This window comes from Mobula birostris, chromosome 29 (assembly GCF_030028105.1).
Source record: "Mobula birostris isolate sMobBir1 chromosome 29, sMobBir1.hap1, whole genome shotgun sequence".
NCBI lineage: Eukaryota > Metazoa > Chordata > Chondrichthyes > Myliobatiformes > Myliobatidae > Mobula > Mobula birostris.
Genome location: NC_092398.1, coordinates 17,140,156 through 17,163,647, shown reverse-complemented (window position 1 = coordinate 17,163,647; position 23,492 = coordinate 17,140,156). Strand labels below are relative to the sequence as shown.

The 23,492-nt window shown below is 44.5% G+C and overlaps 1 protein-coding gene across 1 annotated transcript in view; it reads right to left on the bottom strand.

Annotated features, from left to right (window-relative positions):
• Positions 1–14,792: 14,792 nt before the first annotated feature.
• Positions 14,793–23,492, bottom strand: part of LOC140189991 (histone H2A type 2-B-like) — a 647,138-nt gene continuing 638,438 nt past the window's right edge. The window contains exon 4 of the mRNA XM_072246375.1: positions 14,793–15,671. Within this exon, the coding sequence (XP_072102476.1) occupies positions 15,286–15,671 (386 nt within the window). The 3' untranslated portion in view covers positions 14,793–15,285. The remainder of the gene's footprint in view (positions 15,672–23,492) is intronic.

Below are 23,492 nucleotides of genomic sequence, written 5' to 3'. Positions count from 1 at the left end.
CTTTTTAATCGGGGAGCGGTGAATAGGAGTTGATGTAGTGAGTACATCGTAAACACCGGCTTCTGGAAGATTTGAGTTCCAACGTGTACATGTGACTGTTTAATGATAATAGGCCATATTTGTTATTTTTTCCTTTCTTTTCTTTAATAACTGTTTGCTTGTTAACATTCTTAAATATAGCTTCTTTATAGTTTTATACAGTGTACGATCTTTTATTTTTTTCCGACTAGGGGCAGTAAATCACACTGCATTCACACAGACTGGGGTCTGGGTGGAAGAAACATCCCACTCTCATGGATTTGGCGGGACAAAAGTCGTATACACCCTAGAGGAACAGAGTTTCAACTCCCAAGTCCAGTGGCTGTTAGAGAAGAGCTGACAAGCTGAATTTCAAAGATTCAAAGATTCAAAAAACTTTATTGTCATTCTAACCATACATCAGCTCTGCAGGGCAGAATAAGACAGCGTTTCCCAGGAGCAGTGCCATCATAACATAACAAACGCAACACTAAATAATAAACATAACAATAAATATTAAAACACAACAGCCACATGTCAGTTAACTTCTAGAGACACCCAGTAAAAACGGGGTTCAATACAATATCACTCCGATATTACTGAAGTATTAAATATACAATGCTCTTCCCTGCATAGCATTAAACGCGAACTCAATATAAAATGCTTCATAATGTGTACACACACACACACACACACACACACACACACAGAGTATACTATATAATACAACTACTATATAGACATCCACAGCACAGTAAATTTTAAAACGTCCCAGGCAGGCGTAACGATTTAATTGTTGTGGAATATTTTTTAATCTTATAGACATGTCAGGACGCTGCAGCAGGGATCCAATCGCAGACCCAGTACTGTGCACACAGTGATATTAACTGAGTAACAAATCCCGAGGTGCAAACAAAGTCGGCGTCAAAGTTCAGATAGAGATCAAAACATCCACAGAAATCCAAAAACCAGAATCAGGAAACAGGCAGAGCCGATATTCAGACGGACAGAATACAGATACGAATGCTGGAAAGGCTCAGGAAAATTCACTGGCACAATTTGGCAACAAACAGGTGAAAACACAGGACTGAAATACACTGAGCAATAAACAGAGAGGCAGATGATTAGTGGAGCACGACGAGACACAGGTGGCAGCAGTACGGGTAATAATGAGAAACAGATGAGAGACGGAGTACTCAGGAATACAGGGACCAGAGTAGAGCAGGAGCGGGGACAGGAGCACATGGCAATACAAACCACAGACTGACAGCTCAAGGTAAACACACAAAAAGACAGAGTTCAACTGGAGGTACAGACATTACCCCCCCCCCCCCCGCCACACACACACACTATAGACGCCTCCTGGCGTCACGACAGGTAGTGCTGGGTGCTGGTGATGAAAGAGGGGTCCAAGATGTTCGGGGCGGGGACCTAGCACCTCTCCTTGGGACCACAAAGTACTGGAGGCCATGGCCCCGGCGACGAACTTCCAGCAGTCGACGCATCATGGCTTCAGTGTCCTACTGAGCTGCACCCACGAGGCAATGAGCAGGGCAGATGACATCGGGCACCTCAGGGGTCTCAGAGGAAGAAAATCTTCGGGAGGGGGCATCAGGTTTTCCATTCTTGGAACGGGGCGGAAGGACAGAGTAAAATTGAATCTTGAGAAAAACGGAGACCAATGAGCTTGACGGGAGTTGAGACGCTTGACGGTACGGATATATTCCAGAGTCTTGTGATCAATCCAGACTAAGAATGGCACCTTTGCTCCCTCCAGCCAATGCCTTCACTCGACCAGATCTAGCTTCACAGTCAGCAGTTCCTGGTTTCCGACATCGTAATTCTGCTCCATGGGAGTGAGACAGTGAGAGAAGAAGGCACAGGGGTGTACCTTCTCATCCTTGGCCGAGCACTGAGAGAGAACAGCTCCTGCACCAATGTCAGATGCATCCACCTCCACAATGAACTGCCGGTCGATGTCGGGTTGAATCCGGATGGGGGCAGAGGTGAACATAGAAACCCAGAAAATAGGTGCAGGAGTAGGCCATTCGGCCTTTCGAGCCTGCATCGCCATTCTGTATGATCATGGCTGATCATCCAACTCAGAACCCTGTACCAGCCTTCCCCCAAACCCCTGATCCCTTTAGCTACAAGGGCCATATCTAACTCCCTCTTATATATAGCCAATGAACTGGCCTCAACTGTTTCCTGTGGCAGAGAATTCCACAGATTCACCACTCTCTGTGTGAAGAAGTTTTTCCTCATCTCTGTCCTAAAAGGCTTCCCCTTTATCCTCAAACTGTGACCCCTCGTTCTGGACTTCCCCAACATCAGGAACAATCTTCCTACATCTAGCCTGTCCAATCCCTTTAGAATTTTAAACATTTCAATAAGATCCCCCCTCAATCTTCTAAATTCCAGAGAGTATAAGCCTAGTCGATCCAGTCTTTCATCATATGAAAGTCCTGCCATCTCAGGAATCAATCTGGTGAACCTTCTTTGTACTCCCTCTATGGCAAGGATGTCTTTCCTCTGATTAGGGGACCAAAACTGCACACAATACTCCAGGTGTGGGCTCAACGTGCAACGTTCCTTCAGGTCAGAGAATGCTTTTTCAGCAGCAGGGGACCAGGAGAATCTGACAGCAGATGAGGTAAGAGCAGCGAGTGGTGCAGCCAGTGTACTGTAATTTCTGATGAAGCAGCGATAGAAGTTAGCAAAGCCCAAGAAATGTTGCAGCTCCCGACAAGTTGAGGGTTGGGACCATTCGACCACCGCCTTGACCTTCTGTTGGTCCATCTGAATGGAACCGCCTGAAATTACATACCCCAGGAAGGAGACTGTATTGCGGTGAAACTCACATTTCTCAGCCCTCACAAAGATCTGGTTCTCCAGAGAGCGCTGGAGAAATCTGCGGACATGATTGCATATTCAGCAAGGGACTTAGGGAAAATCAAAATGTTCGTCGAGATACACAAAAACAAATTGGTTCAGCATGTACTTGAGAACATCACTTAGCAGGGCTTGGAATGCGGCGGGGGCATTGGTGAGACTGAATGGCATGACCAGATACTCGTAATGGCCTGAGTTGGTGTTAAAGGCCGTCTTCCACTCGTCCCTTTCGCAGATGCAGACAAGATGGTAGGCGTTACGGAGATCAAGTTTGGTGAAAACTGAGGCTCCTTGTAGAGGTTCAAATGCCGAGGTCATGAACGGAAGAGGGTAACAGTTCTTAACAGGGACGTCATTCAGTCCCCGATAATCAATGCACGGACGCAAGTAGCAGTCCTTCTGTTCAACAAAGAAAACACTGGCACCAGCAGGGGAGGAAGTCGGCCGGATGACACCTGCATCTTGAATGTACTTACTCCTGGGAATACAGGTGGCCCCTTGGGGGAGATGTGCTAGGCAAGAGGTCAATGGCGCAATCATATGGACGATAAGGTGACAGGGAAGTGACCCGGGGCCTTCTGAACACAGCTCTGAGGTCCATGTATCCAGGAGGGTTGGCACTAAAAGGTCCAGAAACTCCTCAGTGGGATCTGGACTTGGAGACAAAGGGATCTGAGCATGGCAGAGGCAGTGGGAATGGCAGAATGGGCTCCAGCCTACAATTCTGCGACTGAGCCAGTCAATGTGGGGCTTGTGTCTGACTAACCAGGGATGGCCCAGGACAATGGGAGCTTGGCTAGAGTCAATAACATAAAGAGTTAACTGTTCATGATGGTTGCCAGATAAACTGAGACTCACCGGGGCCGTGACATAGGTGATATTAAGCAGTCTCTGACCGTTCAAGACATTGGCCACCAATGGTGACTGGGGAGCAGACGTGGGTAATCCCCACTGGGCAGCCAAGGCGGAATCGATAACATATCCCTCCGTACCAGAATCGATCAAGGCCAAGACTGCTCGGCGTCGAACGCCCACTCCAGAGAAGGGAGTATGAAAGTGAGTGGTGTCGAGGAGGGCAGGACAGGGGTCACGCTCACCAGTACTCCTCACCCCGAGCGCTTGGCTTTTACTGGGCAGGTGGAGATGAAATGGCCTGGTTGGTCACAGTACAGACAAGAGCGGGTGCTGATTCTCCTTTGTCTTTCAGTTGGTGTCAGGCGGGTACAGTCAACATGCATAGCCTTGGGCTCTGGAACAGGAATTGTAGGAGGCAAACGGCAGGGAAATGTAGACTGATGAGGAGCTTGGAACTCACCCAGTTCCCCCAGGGACCCTCTGGAACCCCTCCCTCTGCGGCGCTACTGAAGGCAAATATTAATATGGATGACCAAATCTACCAGTGCTTCAAAGGTGGCAGGAAGGTCCTGGGTGACCAGCTCATCTTTGAGGTCTTTGGAGAATGTTCAGGAAAATGTCGTACTGTGCCTCTGAGTTCCAGCCGCTGAAGGTGGCAGGAGTCCAGAACTCTATGGCGTAATCTGGTACAAATCTGCACCCCTGGTGCATGTGCAACATTTCACGGACAGCCTCTCTCCCATGTTTGGAGCAATCAAACACTTCCGCATCTCCTCAGAAAATCACCAAAAACTACTGCAGAAAGCGCAGCCTGCCTCCCAGACGGCCGTTCCCCAATCTCTCGCTTGACTGGACAGTTGGGTGATGATGTAGGCTACCTTGGCTCGTGAGTACTTTTGTAGATGAGGCAGACGGGGCTCTTGGACGGGAGGAGCATGCGAGGACGCGGAGGGCGGGGTGGAAGATGCAGTTGCAGAATGTTGGTGGGCGCTCTGGGACAGCGGGAGTGACTGAGCCTGGGCCACAAGATCGGCTACATTGGCAGAAAGCGACTCCACTGCCCTGAGCATTGAGTCCAGCTGTTTCTAGTGTCTTGCTAGCATCTCTCCCTGTTGTTCCAGACAATTGGGGTCTGCTGGATCCATACTGGCCAGATTGTACAGTCAGAACGCTGGAGCAATTCTCCAATTGCAGACCCAATATTGTGCACACAGTGATATTAATTGAGTAACAAATCCCGAGGTGCAAACAAAGTCGGCGTCGAAGTTCAGGAAGAGTTTAAAACATGCGGAGAAATCCAAAAACCAGAACTGGGAAACAAGTAGCGTCGATATTCAGACAGACAGAGTACAGATACAAATGCTGGAAAGGCTCAGGAAAATTCACTGGCACAATCTGGCAACAAACAGGTGAAAACACAGGACTGAGATACACTGAGCAATAAACAGAGAGGCAGATGATAGGTGGAGCACAATGAGACACAGGTGGCAGTGATACGGGTAATAATGAGAAACAGAGTACTCAGTAATGCAGGAGCAGGGATAGGAGCACATGGCAATACAAAACCATTGGCAGACAGCTAGAGAGAAACACACAAAAATACTGAGTTCATCTAGAGGTACTGACAAGATAACGTCTTTCCTGACAAATGGGGAGGGAGGGAGGAGTCACTCTGCTTGGCAGACGAGACATGTAGCTGTGAAACAATCTCAGGTTCTGGACCCTTCTAGGTTGTGATGGTAGGAGTTGACTCAAGGACTGCAGGAAGTGATTCTGACAGCTCAGGACATCTTTCTTCTCTACCAATTGATTCTGCTTTCCTCAACTGATTGATATGTCATCTCCAAATGACATCGGGCGCAAACTCCACTATGTAGGACCATGGTCTAGTTCTGTCATTAATGTTTCTAAGTACCCACTTTTGATCACCTTTGTAGCCCCTCGTCAGGACTGCTTGCCCAGGAGTGAAACATAAACCTCGTTGTTTGAGGAAACCTCAGTTTGTCTCCGCTGTTTATCTTGCACATTTCTTCTGAGATTAGGTTTAAGAAGCAAGTGTGAGTGCAAAGGACGACTATGGCTGGTTAGATGTAGGTTGTGGAATGTGCCGCATTGCGATACACAAGGAGGTTATTGGTGAGCATCTAATTCAGTGTCAGTGTAGAGTGTTCTACTGACATTGTTTGCATTGTGTTCTTTAGACTCTGACAGAACTTTCTGCAAGCCATTTGTAGCTGAGTGGTACAGCACAGATATATTATGTCTTATTCCATTAATTTTCAGGTATGGCTGAAGCATTTCCACAACAAACTGTGGTCTATTGTCACCGACTAAGTGTTCTGGGACACCAGTCCTAGAGAAAAGGTTTCTCCACATATCAGCAGTGTGCAAGACTGTAGTGGAGGCTATTGGGAACACTTCTGGCCACTTTGTAGCTGCATCCACTACTACTAAGAAATTTGTGACCGTGAATGGTTCGGCAAAATCCAAATGAATCCTCTGCTAGGCCAATGGAGGCCATTCCCAGGGATGGAGAGGCTCTGCTCTTGGCATCTTCTAGACGTGCTGGCTTCCTGAGCAGTGCATTGCAAGTTTCTCTACCTACCGATCTGTCTTAAGCCATCAGACATAGCTTTGAGCCAATGCTTTCATTTTCACCATGTATAGATGACCACATGTATCTCCTCCAAACCTTTTCCCCTCAGCTTGGAGGCTAAAACGACTCTCACTCTCCACATAAGGCAACCCCGCCCCCCCCCCCCCCCATCAAGTGCAAGTTCATTCCGGTGCTGGTTAAAAATGGGGGAACTGGAATTTATGTTGCATATTCCAGATTTTTTTTAGTTGTCATGTAAACCTGAGATACTGTGCGATCTTTTTCTCGTTTCCTTTAGAATATTCTCTGCCATAACAGGAAGAGTTTTGACTTACATCAGGGAAAATATGTCAATCAGTCCCCTTTGGTAAAACTTTAAGGTATTTCCTTTCCCAAGGGTAAACAGGACAATCAGTCAACATTTCCTTATTTAGTTGTTCTCCAAGAACAGTGCCCATCTCTGCATTCCTGAACACCCTTCTGCGAAAGGAAAATGGACTCCAGTGGTTGTTGCTCAGTAATGAAGGGAAACTCTCTTCCATACAAATACTAGCTGAAATGCTTTATATCCCAAATTAGACTCAAGGCCTCTCTGTCAATCTGTGTGTAATTTTTCTTTCAGTAAGGGAATTAGATGCAAAGACTATGTTCATTTCCATCACTCATAACATATTACGACTGCACCTGGCGTCACAGACAAGCTTCATTGGTGGATGTGGATAATAACGTATGAGTAGTGCGTCTGATATCATTATTTCCTTTGTCTTTTGAAGAGCCATCTCATACAGCTTTATCCATTGCCATTTCTTCCCAATCTGTAGCAGTGAGTTGTTTCTCCTTGCGTGTTTTTTCCCCCTTAAAAACAGTAGCCAGTGCTCAGGTGGCAGGTATGGCAATGGAATGCTCCTCCTGTAGGATGCAGAAATTGATGGAACCTGATGGTCTCCCTGATGACTACACCTGCGGGAAGTGCAGCCAAGTCCAGCTCCTGAAGGATCTCATTAAGGAGCTGGAGCTGGAGTTGGATGAACTGAGGATCATTCGGGAGGCAGAGCAATAGATATATAAGGTTTTTCAGCAGTTGATTACACCCAGAGTGCAGAATTCAGGGAGTAGATGGGTGGAAACCGGAAAAAGTAAAGGGAGAAAGAAGTCAGTGCAGGGTGCCCTGTGGCCACTCCCCTCAGCAACATGAATACCGCAGGATACCGTTGAGGGGGATGACCTATCTGGGCAAGGTAGCAGCAGCCAGACCAATAGCACTGTCGCTGGCTATGAGCCTCAGAAAGGTAGGGTGAAGCCAGGCGGAACAATAGTCAGAGGGGACTCAGTAGTTACGGGGACAGATAGGAGGTTCTGCTGGTGCAAAAGAGACGCCAGGATAATGTGTTACCTCCGGGTGTTAGGTCCGGGAGTTCTCTGAGTGTTTGCAGAGTATTCTTGAAGGCGGGGGTGGGGGGCATGCAGTGAGCATTGAGAGGTCGTGGTACATATTGGTGTCAATTACGTAGGCAGGAGAGGTGCAGAGGTTTAGGGAGTTAAGAAGGAAGCTGAAGAGCATGACCTCCAAAGTGGTAATCTCCGGATTACTCCCTAAGCAACGAGCAAGGGAAGGTCAAAACAGGAAGGTAGCGCAGACGAATGAGTGACTGAGGAGTTGATGTCGGGGATGCCGGGGGTGGGGTTTCAAGTTCTTGGATCATTGGAACATTTTCTGAGAAAGGAGTGAGCTGTACAAGTGGGATGGGTTGCATCTGAACCTGACGAGAATCAATATCCTAGGAGGGAAGTTTGCTAATGCTATTGGGAGGGTTTAAACTAGATTTGAAGGGGGCTGGGAACCGAAGCGAAGAGGCAGAGGATGGGGCAGTTGGTGCACAAGTAGAGATGAATAATATGGAGTTTGTGAGGAAGTTTTATAGGCAGATGATAAAGCAAAGATGCACTCAGGCAGATGGTTTGAGATGTGTCTATTTTAATAGAAGTAGTATCAGAAACAAGGCCAATGAACTTAGACTGTGGATCAATATGTGGAACTCTGACGTTGTGGCCATTACATAGAGTTGGATGTCTCAGGGACAAGAATGGCTGCTGAGCGTGCCAGGCTTTTTATGTTTCAAAGAGGAGAGGGAGGGAAGGAGGGAAAAGACATGAAAGGGGTGGCATTGCTATTGAGGGATTATCTGCTGAGTCATTGTGGGTGGAAGTCAGAAAATTGAAGGGGACAATAACACCAATGGGTGTTTTTATAGACTCCACCAATAGTAACAGCGACATTGAAGACCAGATAGGGAGGCAGATTCTGGAATGGTGCAGGAATAATAGAATTGGTGCAATGGGTGATTTTAGCTTTCCTAATATTGACTGGAATCTCTTTCAGGCAAGGGGTTTGGATGGGTTGGAGTTTTAGGTGTGTTCAGAAGGGTTTTCAGACACAACATGTACATAAGCCAACTAGGGGAAAGGCTGTACTTCATCTGATATTGGGAAATGAACCTGGTCAGCTGTCAGATCTCTCGGTGGGAGAGCATTTTGTAGGCAGTGATACAACTCTAACGTGCTGGCAGCAGCCCCCCCCCAAGAGTCTCCCATCATTTCAGCACCAACATGGCATGTCAACAATCCTCAGCAGGACAACACAAGCAACCAGCAAAAAAATTCCAGGAAATTTTTACAGATGTCTGGTGGACAGCTTGCATTGTGGCCTGGCACCAGGCTACAATTGCAGGAACGATAGAGGTTGCAGTGAGTTGGAGTCTCAGGCTGCTCTATCACAGGCATGGACCTCTTTGCCACTGGGGACTTCTTCAAAAGAGATTGCCACAAGTAGGCAGCATCCATCAAGGGCTGTCACTATCAGGTACATGTCCAATTCTCAATACAGGAGTTACAGGAGCCTGAAGACACACACTCAAAATTTTAGGAGTAGCTTCTTCCCCTCCACCATCAGATTCTTGAATGGTCCATGAAGCCATGCCTCGCTGTTCCTCTTTTGCAATATTCATTTATTTATGAGTGTTTGTTTGCTTGGTTACTTGCTGTGATTTGGGTATCTTTTAGGTCTTGCATTGTCCTGCAGCCAGAAAACAACAAATTTAATGGCATATCCCTGACCAGCATTACATGGAGCCATGGGTGCAGATGGTGGATGGTCCTATAAGCAGCTGGTGCATATCACAAGTCCTGGTTTCGTGACCACAGACACCAGGCTGACAATCACTGAAGTATTGATAATGGCTGGGGTCACCCGTCCTGTAAAGACACTGTCTAGAAGAAGGCACTTCTGTAGAAAAATTTATCAAGAACTCTCATGGTCATGGAAAGGCCATGATCGTCCACATCATACAACATGGTGCATCATGATGATGATGATGACTATGACCAGGATATCAGTGATAGGATAAAAATGTTTAATTAGGGCATCAAAGGTTAGAGGGAGAGGGCAGGAGAATAGGGTTGAAAAGGAAAATAAATCAGTCATGATGGAAAGCTGGAGCAGACATGATGGGCCAAAGGGCCCAGTTCTTCTCCTACATCTTATGGTCTTAAATTAAACCTGATTCTGAGTTAATAATTGGGATAGCTATAGACTCAAGAGACATTAAAATTGCGTGCCTGGATTCCTGTCCACGGAAGGTTTTAGACCAGGGGCTCCCTCCACGGACCCCTTACTTTATGCTGTTAGTCCATGAGATAAAAAAAAGTTGGGAACTCCTGTTATAGACAATCTGTGTGTGAATTATTTTGACCCTGCAGGGATGATTGAACCTTCAAAGGCATCTCTGCTCCACACCTTTGGTAATATCTACAAGAGGCAGTGCCTCAATAAGTCAATGTGAACCTTCAAAAATCCCCACCATCAGGACTGTGTCATCTTCTCACAGCTCCCATCAGGTTATAGGGACAAAAACCTGAAGACCCATATCACCAGGTTCAGGAACAGCTAATTCCCTACAACTGCTTGATTCTTGAACCCAATGTCACAATGGCAATCCCTAGAGTTTATCAACACTTATTACAAATTTGATCACAGCATGAAAAATTGACTTTGTTTTGATTCTAATTGTATTCTTTCTTGTAAAAATTATGTTCAATTCATATTGAATTTATATATATATTATTGTAAATGTGCCTATCCTGAATATGAGGCAAAAAAAACCTGTGATGCTGCTGGAAGTTTGGCATTGCAAATGTGCATACGTGCATGACAAAAAACTACACTTTGACTTTGTCATGGAACAGAGAACATAACAGTACAGTACAAGCCCTTCAGTCCACAATATTGTGCCAACCTTTTAACCAACCCTAGGGGCAATCTAACCATTCTTTCTCACGTAGCTTTTAATGTTTCTATCATCCATGTGCCTAAGAGTCATTTAAATAACCCCAACATGGCTGTCTCTACCACCACCCCGGAGGGCATTTCACACACCCACTACCCACTGTGTAAAAGAATATACTTCTGACTTCCTTCTTATTCTTACCTCCAATTACTACCTTTATGCACCTCTGCATAGCCATGGGAAAAAGACTCTGATTCTCCACTCATCCTAATCCTCTTATCATCTTGTACACCTCTAGCAAGTCACCACTCATCCTCCTTTACTCCAAAGAGAAAAGCTCTAGCTCACTCAACCTACCTTCATAAGATATGCTCCCTAATCTAGGCAACATCCTGGTAAATCTCCTCAGCACCCTGTCTAAATCTCCCACATCATTCCTATAATGAGGCGACCAGAACTCTAAACAATATTCTGTGCGGTCCAACCCAGGGTTTTATGAAGCTGGAATGTTAGGGAACATGAGGGGAAACTTCTTCAATAAGAGGGCCATGAGAGTGTGGAATGATTTGCAAGTTCAATTTCAGTGTTTGAGAGAAGTTTGGAAACGTACCTGGATGGTAGGGGTATGGAGGGCTATGGTCCTGAGGTATGTCGATGATTAAATAGTTCAGCATGGACTAGACAGGCTGAGGGGTCTTTCTTCTGCGTTATACTTTTCTATGACTCTATTACCTTGTCAAGGTAGTTTTGGAATTGATTTATTATTATTACATATACCAAGGTACAGTGAAAACCTTGTCTTGCATACTGTTCATATGACAGTGCCTCTACTTCCTCAGGAGTCTGCAGAGGTTCAGCGAGTCATTGAAAACTTTGACAAACTTCCATCGATGTATGGTAAAAAGTGTGCTAACTGGCTGCATTACAGCCTGGTAGTATCAAAGACATCTTTAAGGAGCAGTGTCTCAGAATGGTGACGTCTATTATTAAGGAGCCATATCACCCAGGGCATGCCCTTTTCTCAGTGTTGCCATCAGGAAGGAAGTACAGAGCCTGAAGGCACACGCTCAACCATTCAGGGACAGCTTCTTCCCCTCTGCCATATGATTCCTAAATGGACATTGGACCCATGAACACTTTAAAAAAAAAATTGTGTTTGCACTACTTCAATCTATTTCATATTTTTTTCTTTGTATATTATCATGTATTGCATTGTACTGCTGCTGCTAAGATAAAACGTTTCATGACATATGCCAGTGATAATAAACCTGATTCTGATTCTGGCATAGGAACACCAATACCTTTAAGTGTAAAAATGAAGTTGATACAGTCCATACATCATGAGGAAAATCCTCCCAACCATTGAGCATATCTACATGAAACATTGGCCTAGAAAAGCAGCATCAATCACCTAACATCCTCAGCATCCAGGCTATGCTCTTTTCTCTCTGCTGCCATCAGGTGGAAGGTACAGTTGCCACAGGACTCACACCTCCATGTTCAAGAACAGTTATCTCCCCTCAACCATCAGGCTCTTGAACAAAAGGAGATAGCTATTATCATTTAAGGACTGTTATTTTGTTATTTCATGCTCGTTATTTATTGCTATTTATTTATACCTGCAAATGGACAATTTACAGTTTATTGTTCCTGATGTTCACACTTACTGTTCTCTAGGTTTGCGAAGTATGCCTGGGAATTGAATTTTAGTATTTATATGGTGACACGTATGTACTCTGACAATAAATTTGACTTTGAATAAAAGATTATTGCAGTGTGCACTGATGTGGAACGGGTAATTTAAAAAAAAATTATATAGAGCTTTGTGGGTGTGTGGAACATCCTGGCAGAGGTGGGAGTAGAGGAAGATACATTAAGGACATTTGAGAAACTCTTATGCAGGCACATGGTTAATAGAAAAATTGAGGCCATGTAGGAGGAAAGGGTGAGATTGATTCTAAGAATAGGTTAAAAGGTTGGCACATCTTATAGTTTGAGCGAGCTAGGGCTTTTCTCTTTGTAATGAAGGAGGATAAAAGTTGACTTGACAGAGGTGTAGAAGAAAAGCATAAATCAAGTGGATAGCAAGAGACTTTATCCCAGGGTTATACGAAAGGGCATAATTTTATGGTGATTGGTGATAAGCATGGTGGGGGGGGGAAGGGGTAGGTTATCTCCCCCCCCCCCACACACTAGAGTGGTGGATGCATGCAATGTGCTGACAGGGGTAGTGGTAGAGGCAGATATATTAGGGACTTCTTAAGAGGCTCTTAAATAGACACATGGATGATTGAAAAATGGAGGTCCTATAGGAGAGAAGGGTAAGATTGATCTTAGAATAGCATAAAAAGTCAGCAAAACCTCAAAAGCCGAAGGGCTGGTACTATACTGTAGTGTACCAACTCACAAATTTCAGAAGAGGTGAAGAGCATTCTAACTAGCTGCATTGCCATCTGGTTGGAGGGGTAGGGGAAATGCACAGGATTGAAATGAACTGCAGAAAGATGTAAATCAGTCAGCCCCATCATGGGCACTTGCCTTTGGAATATCCTGGAGATCTTCAAAGAGCGATGCCTCAAAAAAGTATCCATCATTAAGGACCCCATCACCCAGGACATGCACTACTCTTATTGCTACCATCAAGGAGTAGTTACAGGAGCCTGAAGACACACACTCAATGATTCAGAAACAGCCTTTTCCCCTCTACCACTGAGTGAACAATGAACCCATGTACACTACCTCATTATTCTTTGTACATGAATGTGTGTATACGGTGAATAAGAGTAAAAAGTCTTTTGCAAGGTACTTTAGTAATTTTCTGTATTGTATTGCACTACTGCTGTAAATAAAGAAACAAATTTCATGACGTATGTGAGTGATGATAAACCTGATCCCAATATGGTTCTGTATTGTGGTCTGACAGTGGGAAGAGGGCAGGGAGAGGGGAATCATGGTTGGGAAAATGAGAAGGTAGAGGGGAGGAAGCCAGAAGCACCAGAGATATTCTGTAATGATCAATAATCCAATTCTTTGGAATCAAATGCCCTTGCCTGGTGTCTCAGGGCTGTGTGTGTCTGCACCCATGCCACTCCCCCACCCCTGGCACACCTTCTCTGCCACCTGCCCCACAGTTACTGTGGCACTCCACCACTGCCACTCCCAACATCCTTTGCTCCCAGATTTAGAAACGTGTTCCTCACTCCACGGTGAAAAATTACAGTACGATGCAAGTCTTAGGCATCCTAGTGATATACACGTGCCTAGGACTTTTGCACAGTCATACAAAATATTATTGTAATTCAGTTTTTTTTTAAATTTACGAGTTGCAATGTACTGATGCAGTAAAACCAAAAAATATTCACAAAATATGCCAGTGATATTAAAACTGATTCCAAAGCCCCCTTCCCACTATCAAGTACATCTTCACAAGACAGTAACTCAAAAAGGCAGCAGGCATCACCGAAAGCCCTCGCCATGCGGGACATGCCCCCTTTTTTGATAACACCACCAGGGAGAAACTACAGGAGCATAAACGCCCGCATTCAATTATTTCAGAATAGCTTTTTCCCTTCCACCATCCGATTTTTTTGAATGGACAATAAACTCATGAACATTATGTCACTTTTTCTCTCTCTCTACCTACTTAATTTATAATTATTACGTTTTGCAATGTATTCATGCCATAAAAGATCAAATTTCACGACATATGCCAATACCAAGGCTAATTCTGATTCACTATCTCAATATCTGTCTTTTACATCTTTAGTTTCTAATTTACAATAATTTTAATGCTTTTGCACTAATAGTGTTGGCCCGAACCCAGATTTCACGATAAACGACAGTGACAATAAACCTGATTCTGTCACATCGAATTCTGATCCCGATTTCGTTTTGCGAAGAGCTGGTCGACGGGCCGAACAGTCCCCTGCCTAGGCCCAATAGCCGTCCTCAGATCCATACTGCAAGGAAATGGAGCGGTGGCGTCGGAGGGTTCCCGGGCAGGGGGAAACGAGAGAGGACAAATGCCCACAATGGAATTCTGTTTAAAAGCCCTCACAAGCTATTCAATGTTAATGTTAAATTCATCTTCAACTAGGGGAAAAAAAGCCGTACGGCGGGACCAAAAAAAAGAAGCGACAGAACGGCGATTAAAAGCCCACATCAGATTCAAATTTATTTCAAGACCAGAGTGAAATCTACAAGGGAACAACAGTGTGGCTTTGTCCAGGCCGGTTTCGCCATTCAATCGGATTACCTCGGCGCCATTTTCCTCGGTGTTTTCTCCTCCACCCCTCCCCCCTTCGCCAACAAACCACTGAAATGTCCAGAAATGTCTATTGATGTCTTCTTGTTTCGGGATGTACCCCGGCGACCGAGCCTCCAGGGAAAATATTAGTAGATCGCGAAAAAAAAACTCACCGCCCGCTGCGAGAACAACTGGTTTTGTTTTTGCAATGTTCGCTCTTTATATCAGCACAGTCCTTTGTACCCAACCCTTGCAAACAGATTCTGTGGGCGGCTCTGAAAAGAGCCTTTTTTTTGTTTTGTGTGTTTTCTGTCTCCTATTCTTTGGAGGGTAGGGTGGTGGGGTGGGGAGGTTAGTGGGAGAGAGGTGGGGGAGGCGGTTCAGATCAGGTCACTTCACTTGCTGGCTCCGCCGGTTTTCTTGGGCAACAGCACGGCCTGGATGTTCGGCAGCACCCCGCCCTGAGCGATGGTCACCCCTCCCAGCAGCTTGTTGAGCTCCTCGTCGTTGCGGACGGCCAGCTGCAGGTGCCTGGGGATGATGCGGGTTTTCTTATTGTCCCGGGCGGCGTTGCCGGCCAACTCCAGGATCTCAGCCGTCAGGTACTCGAGCACTGCAGCCAGATAGACCGGAGCCCCGGCGCCTACCCGCTCGGCGTAGTTGCCCTTCCTCAGCAGCCTGTGGACACGGCCCACCGGGAACTGGAGTCCGGCCCGAGACGAACGAGACTTGGCCTTGGCCCGAGCTTTACCACCGGTCTTTCCTCGCCCAGACATTTCGCCTCCGAGATTAATCGAGGGGGTTAAATATATATATAAAAAAAGCTTCTCCACAAAGAATGAAGAAATCCACTTGTTCTCTTCCCCAAAGCTTCTGCAAGGAATGTAGCTGTCCAGGTGGATGATTGACAAGTCGCTGGCCAATCCCATTGGCCCGCTATACCTCGGCCAATCAGGTCGCGTCCGCGCCTGCCAATCATCAGCAGGGCGAGCGAAATCATCAGCAGGGCGAGCGTGGGAAGGAAATTAATTACTCGAGGAGCCCCTCGCCTCAGAATCAGATTTAATATCACTGCCACTACATACACAAAATGGTGGAGGCACTCAGCTGGACACTCAGCAAATTAATAAACAGCGGACGTTTGCGTTTGGGGCCGAGACCCTTCTTCAGAATATTATTACCGCCACATGTCGTGTAATATGATAGGCTACGGCTGCAGCAAATTGCAATACATAATAAAAATACAGGAGAAAATATTTATCATTATAATATATAAAATTATATATATATGTGTGTGTATGTGTGTGATTAAATAAATAGGGCGTAAAGTACGTGAAAAAAGAGTATGTTGAGGTAGCCTGGCGATCCCTTTCCATTCATAAAATCTGACGGCGGAATGGAAGAATCTGTTTCTGAAAAACTGAGTGTGTGTCTTCAGGCTCCTGTGCCTCCTTCTTGGTGGTAGCATTGAGAAGAGGGCGTGTCCTAGGTATTGGAAGTCCTTAATGATGGATGCCGCCAACTTGAGGCATTGCCTTTTGAAGGTTTCCGCAATGCTGGGGTGGCTAGTGCCCTTAATGGAGCACCGAACATTCTGCAGATACAGCGGGATTCCATCCATATTCCGTATTGAATGCTATTAGTAGTCCACATTCAATTGACAGTCCATATATGAACAGTCCATCAAAGGGTTTGGAGGGATATGGTCTGGGTGCAGGGAAACTGGAATAGGTAGAAAAACAGTTCAGCACAGACTAAACCACCAGAAAATCTGCAGATACTGGAAATTCAAACAACGCACACAAAATGCTGGTAGAACACGGCAGGTCAGGCAGCATCTATAGGAAGGGGTACAGTCAGCGTTTCGAGCCTGCTGTGTTCTACCAGCATTTTGTGTGTGTTGTTAGCACAGACTAGAAGGGCTGAAGGGCCCGATCTATGCTGTAGGACTCTTTACCTCTAAGTTGATCAACATGGACAGTTAGGCAATGCCTTTAGGGAAGACAAACCAGGGCAGGACTTGCACAGTAAACAGTGTTACACTTTGGGAGGACATACCAGGGTAGGTCTAACAAAGTGTAAAGTCACAGTTCAATGTAAAATTTATTATCAAAGTATATACATATATATATACATATATATATATATATATAAAATATATATCGCTATATTCTACACTGTAATTCATTTTCTTGTGGGCATTCACTGTAGCTACAAAGAAACACAATAAAATCTCACTGTTACCATCAGGTAGGAGATACAGAAGCCTGAAGGCACACACTCAGCGATTCAGGAATAGCTTCTTCCCCTTTGCCATCCGATTCCTGAATGGACTTTGAAGCTTTGGACGCTACCTCACTTTTTTAATATACAGTATTTCTGTTTTTGCACATTTTTAATAATCTATTCAATATACATAATTGATTTACATGTTTATTTACTTTTTTTCTCTCTCTGCTAGATTATGTATTGCATTGAACTGCTGCTGCTTAAGTTTACAAATTTCATGTCACATGCCAGTGATAATAAACCTGATTCTGATTCTGATTCATTACAAAGACAGAGAAGCAACCAAAATGTAAAAGACAACAAATTTTACACATGCAAAAAGAAACAAAAAATCAAAATAATAATAATAGTAAATAAGTAATAAATATTGATAACGTGAGTTGTAGAGTCCTGAAAGTGGACACAGCATAGGTTGTGGAATCACTTCATTGTTGAGGTGAGTGAAGTTATCCATGTTGATTCAGGAACCTGATGGTTGAGGGTTAATAACAGTTGCTGAATATTTTAATACTGTACTTCCAGGACTATAATTCTGAGCAAACTCATTACCAAACTCTGGGCTCCAGGATTCAACGTCTTCACTGCAACAATAGCACTTATTTAGAATTTATTGTAACTAAACATAACAAAGACTGACAAACAACCAATGTGCAAAGGAAAACAAATTGTGTCATTGACTCTTGAAAAGGGGAGCAGTACACATGCTTCTGTCTACATCAGTGATATTATAGTTGAGAGGGTTGAGAGCTTCAGGTGCTTAGGTGTGAACATCACCAATAGCCCGTTCTGGTCCAAGCACATAGACATCATGATGAAGAAAGCTCACTACCTCCGCAAGAAGCTAGAGAAATTTGGCTTGTCCCCATTGACTCTTACCAATTTTTATTGATGCATCACAGAATGCATCCTACCTGGATTCATCATGGCTTGGTATGGCACTGCTCTTCCCATGACTGCAAGAAACTACAGAGAGTTGTGGACACAGCTCAGAACATCATGGAAGCCAACCTCCCCTCCACGGACACTATTTATACTTTCAGCTGCCTAAGTAAAGCAGCCAGCATAATCCAAGTGTTCACCCACCTTGGGCATTCTCTCTTCTCTCCTCTCCCTACAGGCAGAAGAAAGCATATACCGCCAAGCCAGCTCAAGGGCAGCTTCTATCCCACTGTTATTAGACTCTTATCGTACAATAAGATGGACACCTGGCCTCACAATCTACCTTGTTATGATCTTGCCTTCACTGTGTACTTGCAGTGCTCTCTGTCTGTGGATGTTGCACTTTATTCAGCATTCTGTTATTGTTCTACTTCAATGAACTGCAGCTGATCTGTACAAACAGTATGCAAGACCAGATTTCCACTGTCTGGTTAAATGTGACAGTTAAAATAACAGTATCAATAGAGTCATAGAGCACTACACCACAGAAACAGGCCCTTTGGCCCACCTAGTCTGTGCCAATCCATAAACTACCTAGTCCCATTGACCTTCACCTGGACCATAGCCCACCATAGACTTTCCATTTATGTCTCATTCCAAATTTCTCTTAAATGCTGAAATCAAACCCAAATCCACAACTGGAGCTCATTTCACACTCTTATCACTATCTGAAAGAAGAAGTTCCCCCTCATGTTTCCCTTAAACAGTTCACCTTTCACCCTCAACCTATGACCTTTAGATCGAGTCTCACCCAACTTCACTGGAAAAAACTTGCTTGCATTTACTCTATCTATAATTTTGTTTACCTTTATTAAATCTTGCCTCATTCTCCTATGCTCTAGTGAGTAAATTCCTAAACTATTCAGTCTTTCCCTACAACTAAGTCCTCAGGTCCTGGCAATAGTCTGGTAAATTTTCTCTGCACTTTTTCAATAAACCAATGAAAGAGACTGGGCACAGTTGCCACAAGGCTCCATTGGTTATTACAGCATCTGATTCACTCAGAAACAGAATTAAGTTAACAGAACAGCTTGTGTACTGTTTAATATACATGTGTGCATGTACACTCACACACACAAATTTATTTATACATAACCTCAGTCCATACATCATTTACAGTGTTATCCAAACCTATACTGTTGTTGTAAATAGGAAAATGGATATGAAGCCTGCACCTTCCCCCCACTCCTCTCTCTCTCTCTCATACACACACACACAAATTTGTATATACATAACCTCAGTCCATACTTCATTTACAGTGTTATCCCAACCTATACTGTTGTTGTAAATAGGAAAATGGATATGAAGCCTGCACCTTCCCCCCACTCCTCTCTCTCTCTCTCTCTCTCTCATACACACACACACACACACACACACAAATTTGTATATACATAACCTCAGTCCATACATCATTTACAGTGTTATCCCAACCTATACTGTTGTTGTAAATGGGAAAATGGATATGAAGCCTGCACCTCCCACCCCTCTCTCTCTCACACATTGTTGTTCGTCCATCTTTGTCGTCGATGAAGACCTCGACACCATTATGATGGTGCCAAGACCAGCGCTTGATTTGGATTTAAGTGAGGGAGAGTTGCGCAGCGTCAGCCTCACTCTCTCTTCCCAATTCCCATCTGGATCCAGCGGCAAGACAACAGTCGAGATGGCTGGAGATGGGACTAGGCGCAGTGGATGACCAGGACATCTTCTGTGTCTTGTTCTGCTCTACACGTTCCACGACGCTTGCAGGACCGCCTTCTTGACCGTCGGACCTTCCGTTGGTCTCGTCCGCTCAGTCCGCCGGAGTCTGTCTTCACATGCTGGGATAGACAACTCCCTATCTCACCGAGGGTTTGAGACCCGTCAGCTACCCTCACCTGGTTTAGCCAGCTTGTCGAAGCTGTTGCTCGGGGGTGTGGCCACTGTCGCATGCAAACAGCTACGGGGAGCCACAGGTGAGAGCTGAGTGCCAGGTGGGGACCAAAGGTGGACAAGCCACCCTGAAAAGGACGCGACATGTTCCCCCACCAGAGGTACTACCCCTCCTTGACACCCCATACACAAACACACACATACACACAAGTTCACATATACATATCAGCACAAGTTGATAGGTACTTGTTTAATAAAGGTGTCAAAAGTGACAGGGACAAGGCAGGAGAATAGGGTTAAGGGGGATAATTATTCAGCCTTGATGGAATGGTGGAGAAGATTCGATGGGTCAAATGGCCTAATTCTGCTCCTATGTCTTATGGTCTTATGCTCTCATCTGTAAAAGAATAAAGACAGAAATAGGAAACCAACTATAGTACAATGAACTGAAAATTTACTGAAAATTTACAGACAAACAGGTGATTATGCAAACATACAAAGCCTTAGGACTCATGCCACCAGGTTCGGGAACAGTTACTACCCTAAAACCATGACCAAAAGGGATAACTTCACTTGCCCTACCATTGAAATGTTCCCGCTACCAACAAACTCGATTTCAAGAACCCATCATCTCATGTTGTCAATATTTATTGCTTATTTGCTTATATAGTTGTTTTCTCTTTTTTTGCATTTGCACAATTTGTTGTCTTCTACAGTCTGGCTGAACACTCTGGTTGAGTGGTCTTACATTGATTCTCTTATTGTTATTATTCTATAGATTTGTTGAGGATGCCCACAAGAAATCTCAGGTTTGTATATAGGGACGTATATATACTTCGATAATAAAATTTATTTTGAACTTTGAACAAAATAAAATAAAGTTACAAGAAAAGTTATCAATTAGTACGATATAAAGCAACATCAGGCCGTGGCGTTGAGAGAGGAACACAATGTAATGTGCTGAAGACACTTTTTCAAAACTCAGCATGAGGGCTGGAGATGGAGGAAGGATCTATCCCAGGCCTAATGTAGTGATGTAATTACAAAGAAGGCACAACAGCAGCTATACTTCATCAGGAATTTGAGGAGACTTGCAAATTTCTAGTGATGCACCTTGGAGGGCTTTCTAACAATTGCATCACCTTCTGGCACGGAGGGGCCTCTGCGCAGGATCAGAAAAAGCTGCAGGAAGTTGTAATCTCATCCAATTGCATCATGGGCATTAGCCCCGCTACCCCCCAAGGACAACTTCAAAAGGTGATGCCTCAAAAAGGGGGCATCTGTATTTACGGACACCCCCATCACCCAGGATATGCCCTCTTCTCATTGGTACCATCTAGGAGGATGTACAGGAGTCTGAAGTCACACAGTCAGCTTTTCAGGAATAGTTTCTTCCCCTCTGCCATCAGATTTCTGAATGGAAAATGAACCCATGTATACCACCTCACTATTAATTTATTTTATTTTTTTCTGCTCTCATTCTTAACTGAGTACTACTTAATTAATTTATTTTTTATATATGTTTTTATTGTAATTTATAGTTTTTATTATTGTGTATTGCAAAGTACTGCTGGCAAAAAAACAAATTTCATGACATATGCCAGTAAGATTAAGCATGATTCTGACTCTGTTTCGGAGAATTTGGCTCGAGAGGCTTTGGTGCGAAGAGGTGGAGGATGTGGTGCGGGGTGGAGAGGTTAAGTAGATCTTTAAGTGAAATGCTTGCGAGAGGAAACAGGTAAGAACAGGTAAGGTTTTACTTTGTTGTTTATCCTTTGTTTTGGTGTAGGCAGGATGGTTATGATGAGCACAAAAGATCCTGCAGATGCTGGAAATTCAGAGCAACGCACACAAAATACTGGAGGAACTCAACAGGTTACTCAGCTTCTATGGAAATGAATAAGCTGTCAATGTCTTGGGCTGAGACTCTTCACCAGAATTGGATAGTAAGAGGGAAGATGTCAGAATATGAATGTGAGGAGAGAACATAAGAAATAGGAGCAGGAGTAAGCCACCTGCTCTGTCATTCAATAAGATCATGGCTCATCTCCACCTACCTGCCATTTCCTCATAACCCTAATTCTCCTATTATACAAAAATCTATCCAACCTTGTCTTAAGTATATCTACTGAGGTAGTCTCCACTGCTTCATTGGGCAGAAAATTCTACAGATTTACCACTCTTGGAGAAAATCAGTTCTTCCTCATCTCCATCCTAAACCTACTCCCCTGAATCTTGAGTCTGTACCCCCTAGTTCTAGGCTCGCCTACCAGTGGAAACAACTTTCCTGCCTCTATCTTATCTATGCCTTTAACAAGGCTGGTCTGAAAAAATCACTAAACAATTACCATCAATAGATCACTTGCAATACCAGAGGAAATAACACACTGGACCATTGCTACACCACCATGAAGAATGCATACCGTGCTATTCCACGTCTGCATTTCAGGAAGTCTGATCATCTAGCTGCACTTTTACACCCTGAATATAGGCAGAGACTGAAGACTGCAGCACCAGCAGTGAGGACCAAGAAGGTTTAGACAAGGGAAGCACAGGAGCGCCTACAGGACTACTTTGAATCAATAGACTGGACTGTATTCAGGGATTCATCTTTGAATCTGGATGAGTATGGTACAGTTGTTACCAGCTTCATTAAAACCTGTGTCAATGAGTGTGTGCCTACAAAGACTTACTGTACATTTCCAAACCAAAAAGCCGTGGATGAACCAGGAGATATGTTGTCTGCTGAAGGCTACATCTGTGGCATTCAGATCTGGCAACCCAGGCCCGTCCCAGAAAACCAGGTATGATTTGCAGAGGCTATTTCAGAGGTGAAGAGACAATTCCAAACGAGTTTGGAGGCGATATCAGATGCACAGCAACTCTGGCGGGGCCTGAAAGACAGTACTTCCTACAAAGCAAAACCCAATAGTATGAATGGCAGTGATGCTTCACTACCAGATGAACTCAACGCCTTCTATGCACGCTTTCAAAGGGAGAACACAACTACAGCTGTGAAGATCCCTGCTGCACTTGATGACCCTGTGATCTCCATCTCAGAGGACAATGTTAGACTGTCTTTAAAGAGAGTGAACCCTTGCAAGGCAGAAGTTCCTGATGGAGTACCTGGTAAGGCTCTGAAAACCTGTGCCAACCAGCTAGCGGGAGTATTCAAGGGCATTTTCAATCTCTCAGTGCTACAGGCAGAAGTTTTCACATGCCTCAAAAAGGCAACAATTATGCCAGTGCCAAAGAAGAATAATGTGGGCTGCCTTAATGACTTTCATCCGGTAGCACTCACATTGACAGTGATGAAATGAGACGTTGGTTATGACTAGACTGAACTCCTGCCTCAGCAAGGACATGGACCATTGCAATTTGCCTAGCACCACAATAGGTCAATGGCAGACACATTCTCAATGGCTCTCCACACGGCTTTAGACCACCTAGATAACACAAACTCCTACTTCAGGATGCTGTTCATCGACTATAGCTCAACATT